Genomic DNA, 9,412 nt, shown 5'->3' on the forward strand with positions numbered 1-9,412 from the left:
CATGTGGGATCCTCCTGGACCGGGGCACGAACCCGTGTCCCCTGCAACGGCAGGCGGACTCTCAACCACTGCGTCACCAGGGAAGCCCTCTTTTGCCCATTTTTTAATTGGATTGTTCATTTACTTACTGTTGCATTTTAAGAGTTCTTTGGATACCAATCATTTATCAGATTATTTGTTTTGCAAATATTTTCTCCCGTTCTGTGGCTTGTTTTTTCATTCTCTTAGTGTCTTTCACAGGGCAGTTTTTCCTGTTAATAGAGTTCAACTTATTAGTTCAATTTTTTCATTCATGGATTGTGCTTCTGGTGTTGCAGCTGAAATTTCATCACCAATCCCAAGGTCATCTAGATTTTCTATGTTGTCTTCTGGAAGTTTTATAGGTTTGTGTTTAGGTCTGTGATCCATTTTGAGTTGATTTTTGTGAAGGGTGTAAAATCTGTGTCTAGGTTTATTTTTTTGCAAAAGGATTTCCAATTGTTCTACTCTATTAAAAAATTATCTTTTCTTTATTGAATTGTCTTTACTCCATTGTCAACAATCAATTGATTATATTTGTGTGAGTCTATCTTGGAGCTCTCTATACTGTTCATTGATCTACTTGTCTATTCTTTCACCAATCCCACACTGTCTTAATTATTGTACCTTAAGTAAGTTTTTAAGTCAGATAGTGTTGGTCTTCCAAATTTTTTCTTCTTCCTCAGTGTGGTATTGGCTATTCTGGGTCTTTTTCCTTTCCATATAAACTTTATAATCAGTTTCTTGATATCCACAAATTACTTGCCTCCAAGTGGGGGTGTAAAATCAGCTTCCCACTGGGCCCCCTTGTCACCAGAGAATGAAGAGGAGAGAGGTAAGTGCCAACTAGCCTCACCTCTAATCACCTTTTTCTGCCTCATTGTTGCTGCATGAGGTTGGAGGTACAGCAATGCTGGACCCACTGACACTACCCCACTGCATGGCACCCACTTCCATGCCACAGGAAGATGGAGTGGGAGATCAAGTCTGCATTCAGCCCCATTGAAACCCACTCTGTGTTTTCTTTTCTTTTCTTTTGCTCTATTTTTTTGGTCACGCTGCTTGGCATGTGGGATCTTAGTTCCCTGACCAGGGATCGAACCCACACCCCCTGGAGTGGAAGCACAGCATCTCAGCCACTGGACAGCCAGGGGAGTCCCAAACAGAGTTGTTTTCTTTTTTTTTTTCTGGCTATGCCATGCGGCATACAAGATTTGTGTTCCCTGACCAGGGATAGAACCCTTGCCCCCTGCACTGGGAGCAGTGAGTCTTAACCACTGGACAACCAGGGAAGTCCTAACTGTGCTTTCTTAGAGTCTGTGTTTGTCTATTTGGTATCCATTCATCACTGGGCCAATTATATTAAAGATATTTTCTTATTTTTTAAAATTTGTGTTGCTCTGGCATTTGGGGGCATTACGAAAAATAAGAAAACATAGTTAATATAAGTAATTTCTAAAGATAATAACAACTTGCCTACCAGTACTTCTTTCACTTTTTGGAGTCTTCCTATGTTTATTTGGTGTGTCATATTATCAAAGTTAAACAAAGGTAGACATTAGTTTAAGTGGTAAGAACAGATTTTAACCAATAAAATACTATTACAGGAGAGAAAAGAGTTCCACTTTGATTTACATAGAGGTGACTGCATTTTTTTTTAAAGATGCTCCTATTGCTCTTTTTTAAAAAAATATATTTATTTATTTATTTTTGGCTGTGTTGGGTCTTCGTTGCTGCGCGTGGGCTTTCTCTGGTTGCGGCGAGTGGGGGCTACTCTTTGTTGTGGTGCGTGGGCTTCTCATTGCGGTGGCTTTTCTTGTTGTGGAGCACGGGCTCTAGGAGCGCAGGCTTCAGTAGTTGCAGCACGTGGGCTCAGTAGTTGTGGCTCGTGGGCTCTAGAGCTCAGGCTCAGGAGTTGTGGTGCATGGGCTTAGTTGCTCCGCAGCATGTGGGATCTTCCCAGACCAAGGCTTGAACCTGTGTCCCCTGCATTGGGAGATGGATTCTTAGCCACTGCACCACCAGAGAAGTCCCAAGGTGACTGCATTTTAAAGGGAGAATGAAGGCATAGGGAGGGAGTCAAGCAGGGGCTTAGGAGAGTCAGAGAAGTGAAAAAATACAAAAATGCAGGAAGCAGGGGCTGGTCTCTGTGAAACCCATCTGGGTTTGCCAACTGGCACTTATTGAAATTAGGCTCCTACCCTCTCACAGAGGCTGGGAGACAGGGAACCTATCTTCCTTCGGGTGTTGGCTTGAGCAAACAGTAAATTCTTTGGGCATCCTTGAGTTTTCTCAGACAAACATTCTACGGGGGTATGGGGTCATCCTATGGATGCAGCCTTGAGCTGTTAGAAACTATTTTAGTGTTTTTTCCAGTCTTTATAGGCCAAGGTTGAGGTTTAGTTAAGAAAGGGCTCAGGGGACCCTGGCTAGAGTTTGGTCAAGGAGAGAATCTCTGTCAGTGTCCAGGGGGCTTTAGTTGTAAGAGGGAGGACCTGAGAGAATAAGGTGACTCCATGAGCCAGAAGTTCTCAGCATTAAGTTTTGAAAGCTCCTCAGGTGACTCTAATAAGCAAAAAAATTTGAGAACCACAAGACCAAGACAAGAACTTTGCCCTCCATTTTAATGCCCCCCTTCACAAAGAAATAAATTCCTCTAAGGAGACTGCATGCCCTGTGTACATGCCTGTACATGTATGTATAACGGTTTGTGTATATGCAGGTATGCATGCACACACCAGGGTGAGAGGTGGAGAAGAGGCCTGGTCCTCTCAAACCACAAGAAGATGAAAAAAGTGCTTAGAGCTATGGAAATGTACCAAGCTGCCTTCGTTTTAGCGATGGGGGAGAAAGGGATCCTGGAAGAATTCAACCCCATATCCATTTATTTGGCCATAAAAATGAGGGAGGGGTGCTTCTCAAGGCTGTGGTTGAGGGGTTACATTCATGCTAGCTCTTGCTGATCCAGTTCCTATCCTCACGGTTTTCCCTGCTGGACGCTTCCTTCCTGAGACCACGGAAGTGGCTCTCAGTCTCTGCAATTGCTCAAGGGTCATCCGTAAAGCACTGCTTTCTGGCCTGACTTTCCAAGAACTCACTAAGCATAGTCCTATTGCTTCTTCTATGACTCATTTAGATCCTAATTATTATTCTACATATTTATGCAAATGCAGAAGCCGGGAGGGGTGAAACTCCTTTCAGAAGCCATGCAGTGGTCTCTGGAATGTTAAAGGCTCAGAAAATTGGCAGATTCTCAGGTTCCATCTCAGGAAAAGAACATTTTTCTAGACTGAGTGCTGCCTGAAATGTTTGGCATTTCTGCTCATGAAAATGAAAGACTAGGTGGGGCCTGAGGCTTCCCTAGGGCAGTGGTTCCCACATCAGAATCACTGGGGGCCTGTGAGATCACACTGGTGCTTCCACTCCACCCACACATTCTGATTTAATTGGTACTGAAGTTGGGCGTGGGTCTTTCTTAAAAGCTCCCAAGATGATTCTGACAGGCAGCCAGTTGAAAGCTGAGAACCCTAGAAATTCTGCAGAGTTCTGGGAGGAAAGAGCAAAAGGTCCAGGACTAGCAAATACAAATTAGGGAGCCTCTGAGCAATACATAGAGCATACTTTCCCCAGGGCACCTACTCTGAGCCATGACACAGAGATGGAAAAGGCACAGTCCGTCCTTTCTGCTGAGTTTGGTGGGTGATAAAGCCAAGGCTGGTGTGTAGGCCACAGTGGTGGGAAGTGGCATTGGGCTGGGCCTTGAAGGTAAGTGGAACTGGGACAGGTGGTAAAAGGCGTTCTGACCTTATAGAGCTGTGTCTTTATGAGGAAGCAAACTTTATTTTTAAGGCAGGACAAGAAAAAATTAACATGAAATTTTTATCTGCCGTTTGAGCCACTACCCCCTCCTCTTTAGTGTGCAATGTGCATCTGCATTATACATGAACTAAATCCCCTTAGAAGACACAGGAATGCCTACTTGCAAAAAAAAAAAAAAAAAAGGCAATACTTCTACCTTGGCCTATTTCAAGCTACCAACATGGTTTAACTGGCTTGCTAAATTCCTGACATTAACAATGGACTGTCACAAGCCATTAAGAGCTAGCTCCAGCATCACCAATACCCCACATTCCCTCTCCTCACTGGTTAAGAACCACTACATTACAAGCAAATGTAGGATTTAAAAAAAAACACTTATCAAATAAAACACCATTAATGGTTTGTATTATAATAAAGTGAATTGCTGAAACCCACCTTTTGCAGCTAATTCTTAGGACAAACTTGGTAATACATTTGAGGGAGAGAGATCAGGCTGCCCAGACAGGCAGTGAGGATAACAGGCCTCTTGTCATGTCTAAATAGTAGGACATTACCACATGATGTCACTCTAATACTTGCTTATTTATGTCTCTGGGAGTCTCAGGCAAGTTGTCTCTCCTTTGCTAAAAGATTGGCATTCTTAACTTTTATACCTTGGGATGATTATGAAAATTACATCATACCTGTTGTTCATTACTTGAAAGGAATCTTTTACACATATTTTTTTTCTTGTAAAAGAGACTGAAAATTTTCAGAAAGGAGATAAGGGCAGAGACGCATTTTGGAATCACAGAACTTTGATTTAGCACAAGACTGTGATTTACCAGGTGGGTAAACTTGGACAAGATTCTTAACTTCTACTAGCTTCAGGGTCCTCACCTGTAAAATATGGAAAGATACTTGTAACTTCTACCTCACTGACTGGGAGTAAGTCACTTCCATTGGCATGTACTAAACACCCACCCCATGCCATTTCTCTGCACTGGGCCCAGAGAAAAACAAGATGAGGAAGTCCGAGTTCCTGCCCTTAAGAAGCTCAAGTTTAACCTCGAGGACAAAAACCTAAACAAGAGAATATAGAACAACGGCCAATTGACACGCTTAGGTTAGCACTCTAAAGTGTGAATGTGTTATCTGACATTCTCTAATACTGTGACAAAAATTCTTCACGTGTAGTAGCTTTTTTGTTGGGAAATAAATGAAGTGTTGGTCTTAATATTTCAATTATAAGAGTCACCAGAGATTAAGTGATTAGTGTTTTTATAACATCTGCCACACAGGGATGCTTTTAGAGGAGAGGACCAGGAGATGAGGGCACTGAAGCTGTGACTGTGGAGACAGGAGGAGTTGCTGAGAATGTGGGGAGTAAGGAAGAACAGATTGTAGAGGCGGGGAGGTAGACATAGGCATGGTTTTCAGAGATAGTCAAGATGAGCACGTGGAAGAACGTGCACATGCAGCACTAATTTACTGCCTGTGTGATTTGGGGCACATCACTTTCCCCTCTATAAGCCTCCATTTCCCTCTCTATAACTCATCAGGTATTTAGGATAAGTATTAAGCAAATGTTCTTGGGTTGCAAGCAGCAGAAATGAATGCTGGCTAATAAAACAAAAGTTATGTTGAAGCAGCAGGTATATATGAAGACATCAGAGTGGTAGAGACTTTGGCAACACAAGAATATAGGCCCCACTGAAAGAATTCACATTCCAGAAAAAAATTTATACACTTTTCTGGCCGAATAAAATGTGTCTACTGGCACCATCAGCCTCCAGTCCTCCGGTCTGCAACTCTCTCTACAGGAAAGAGCCCAGGTTCCTGCATAGCACCAAGGCCCTGTCAGCCCCAGAGGAACTCAAACTCCAGGCTAGAAACCCAGTTCTAGGCAACAGGGAGGGCCTAGATGGCAAGGCGTTAGGTGATAAAGACCATGTCTGGTTCTTTCCCAAAGCTGCAGCTCCCGCACAAGGCCAGGGACAGAGGCAGCCTCACAGATTGTCCCCAAATCCGGACTCTTTGTCTAAGGTAAGAGTTGGCTCACAGATATTTGATAGCCCATCAGATTACGCAGCTCACCAATGTCTGATTTCACAGACAACTGCTCATGGACCCCTGGTCATGGGCCGCATCAGGAGGTGGGGTAGGAGAAGAGGCAGGAACCACCTTCTTCTAGGCAGTCAGTCATTCACCAGCTAAAATCTCACAAGACTCGATGGCTTCTCCCTCAGCCCTAAAGCTACTAAGTGGTCACCACGCCTAGCACTTCTTTCTCCATTTGCAGCTTTCCAATACACCGCCTCCGCCTTCCTACCCCCAGGAACTCTGAGCTCAGCCACCAACGTGACTGTCCACTGGATCCCCCACTAGCTGTGTGTAATCCCAAGGGAAGGGCCATATTCTGGCCATTTCTGTCTCCAGCTCTGGGCCTCACCCATAGTAGATGCTTGGTAAGTGCTTAATGGTTGCTAACCATTAAGAACCATTGCTATAGATTGAGTGTTTGCTTCCACCCTCCCAATCCCCCACCCCTCCCTCCAAATTCATATGTTGAAAACCTAATGCCCAAAGTAATGGTATTAGGGGAGACCTTTGGAAGGTGACCGTTGGGAGGGCAGAGCCTTCATGAATGGCTTTAGTGTCTTTATAGAAGAGACCCCAGAGATACCCCTCATCTCATCCACCAAGTGAGAGCACAGCCAGATGTCAGGAGTTTGTAACCCAGAAGAAGGCCTTCACCAGAACCTGGCCATGCTGGCACCCTGATCTTGGCCTTCCAGCCTCCAGAATTGTAAGAAATAGATTTCTGTGGTTTATAAGCCACCCCGTCTGTGGTATTTTGCTATAGCATTCCAAACTAAAGTAACCATGTTTGCCCTTCTAGAAATAATCATGACCTGGGTCAGGAGACCTAGGCTCAACCACTGACATGGCCCCCTCTGTCCTGGCCCTCAGTTTCCCCATCTCTACAGGAGGGAGAGAACACATGATTTCTAAATGGCTTTCTGGTTTCTCTAACACCCTCCTGATTCAGTGGTTATTTGTGACTCTGTAAAAATAGCTGCAACTTTGGCAGGTGTCTAAAGGGAGAGGGCCACCGATGGGTAGAAATGGCCCCTCCCACTCAGGAGACACCCATGGACTGTTCCTTTGAAGGGGGCAGGTAGTGAGGGTTGGTTAGTGAGGCAGTCAAGCAGTGATAAAGCTGGGGGCAGGTGACCATCAGGGGCAGAAACAGGTGACGGAAATCAGACACCTAGTTGTGAGTCTCCCACCCACCACTTAACTATGTGACCCAAGCTTGTCCCTTAATCTGAGCCTTTGTTTCCCCCTTGGTCCATGGGTGAGCAAGCAGTATGAGTGTCTGTTGGATTGAATTTTGAACCCTGAAGAGCTAATAGAACAGGAAGCTACATTCTGGGCTCTATGATGATGTTGCCCTCATGGGGAGAGCAGAGGGGGAGGGCCCAGTGAGCCTCCCCAACCCTTGCTGCTCCCCACCCAGCAGAGCAGAAGGTGCTGATATGCCTAAACCCAACTCACCACCACCTTCTGCTACCACACTAGAGCAAGAAATCCAGACCAGACAAGAGGCATTGCATCTTAAAATTTTATGTGAAATTCTGTAAATGTGTATAGAGTGGCCTGTGGCTGTCTGCACACAGGCCTGGACTGTAGGGACACCACTGCTCAGCCCTTGCTGTAGATAGCTGCCCTGCCCCGCTCCTCAAACTCTTCCTTGCTGACCCAAAGCTGCTGGATGGCCTGCAGGGAGGCCAGGATGGAGCCGCCGGTCCACACGGAGGTCTTCCTCTCGGGAGCAGCAGCCACTGTGGGGCTGTCCCCCGGGCAGGGGAAACTCAGCTCCCTCTGGAAGCACTCTGGGAAGCCGTCCAGCATGGTGCAGCTGCCACACAGCAGCAGGTTGGCTGCCATCTCCTCCTTGAAGCCGGCCTCCTGGCAGTGGTTCAGGCAGGCGGCCATGAGCTTGGGGAGACCAGGCTGGTTGCTGCCCACCAAGGTGGGCTTGAAGAGCATCTCGGTGAACAGAAAGCACTACTGACCGATGGTGATGAGCTTGCCGTTGGGGAGCTCATAATCCACACGCAGATCCTCCAGGCACAGGCCAAGCTCCTCCACTGGCTTGAGTGCCGAGTAGCAGAACTTCTTCTTGATGTGCTCGATGATGTGCAGGTGGTCGTCCGTGAACTTGTGGCCGGCCTCATTGAGCAGCTGCAGCAGGTAGTTGGTGAGGTCACTGCTGGCATAGTCGGCACGACTTGTCAGGCCTGGCAGCACGTCGCCCTTGGAGATGGGCACCACATGTGAGACACCGTGCCCACTCTCCACCACCAGCCCAGAGGTCTTGCCATAGGAGTAGATGGACAGCAACGACTGGGAGGTCACGTGCATGGCAGGGATGCCAAAGGTCTCGAACATGAGCTCTGCATACTTCTCACGGTTGCTGGTGGGGCTGAGCAGGGGGTCGGAGACCAGCACAGCATGCTCCTCGGGGAGGATCTTCATGGCCGTGTGGAAGATGTACTCCCAGATGTTCTGGACACAGTCCCAGTCCACCACGATGCCATATTTTAGCGGATAAATCAGCTTCAGAGGCACCTCCATGTTGAGCAGCTCGTGGCCCATGTAGGTCTGCTTGTGGGTGTCACAGGCGTCAGCTGCCTCAGAGCAGAGCTTGCCCACAGTGGAGGAGATGAAGTAGGTCGGGCTCGGCTCGCCCACATAGCCACACTTACAGTACTGGGAGCCCAGGTCAATGATGAGTGCCTTGATCTTACTCACCTTCTTGGGCTTCATCTTCAGCTGAGTGGATGAACTTGTGTCCCGGATGCCAGCCTCAGGACCTGGCAGCGTGCCTGCCTCTCCAGGGTCCCCCTGAGCCGTGCCCATGGTCTTGGGGCTAGGGCTGTTCCTTGTCTCCATTTGCCTTCCTTGCTCACTTTTCTCACATCCACATCCTAGAGCTCCATGGGGAGAAATAAGAGGTCCACCTCCAGCAGTGCCTTGGCAACCCCTCAGGATTGTGATGTCACCACGGGCTAGTCCATTCTGGCAGCCCAGGGAGGGCTTGGCCTTGGCAGGCCCTTGATCTATCACCCCCACCTCCATTGGCATAACTCGACTTTGCTCCCAGACAGAGCAGGTGGCCAGCACAGTTTCAGAAGTCCAACCACACTTGGGTCTCAGAGGTTTCTACTCCCTCTCCTTATATCCTCACTCCTAATCCCTCGTTCACTAGCTGAACACCTCTTCCTCCTCAGCTTCTTGGCCAAGAGGGTGATAAATACTTGAGCAGTATTGATAAATACTACAGCCAAACACTGTAGCAGGCACCTCACATGACACTTCACAGAATCTTGGGAGGTAGGCAGAGCTAAGGAAATCAAGGCTCAGAATGCAAATGACTTGCCCAAGAGAAAACAGCTCTTGGAGTGTTTGTTTGTACTTTAACCCAAGTTCCTCCAAATCCAATGTACCAGGTCACCTTAAAGAGTGTGTAGGTGGTAACTACAGCTAGAGGGGAAGATGGTAGAAGAGTAAGACGCGGAGATCACCT

At 47.1% G+C, this 9,412-nt stretch overlaps 1 protein-coding gene across 1 annotated transcript; it reads right to left on the reverse strand.

Moving 5' to 3' along the window:
• Nucleotides 1-7,524: 7,524 nt before the first annotated feature.
• Nucleotides 7,525-8,778, reverse strand: LOC113616554 (actin-like protein 7B). The gene is given in 1 exon segment (XM_027099949.1): nt 7,525-8,778. A coding segment is annotated over 1 exon segment (1,254 nt).
• Nucleotides 8,779-9,412: the final 634 nt, after the last annotated feature.

The sequence above is a fragment of the Aethalodelphis obliquidens genome, unplaced genomic scaffold (assembly GCF_003676395.1).
Source record: "Aethalodelphis obliquidens isolate GAN/ISIS:26980383/991018 unplaced genomic scaffold, ASM367639v1 scaffold154, whole genome shotgun sequence".
Lineage (NCBI taxonomy): Eukaryota > Metazoa > Chordata > Mammalia > Artiodactyla > Delphinidae > Aethalodelphis > Aethalodelphis obliquidens.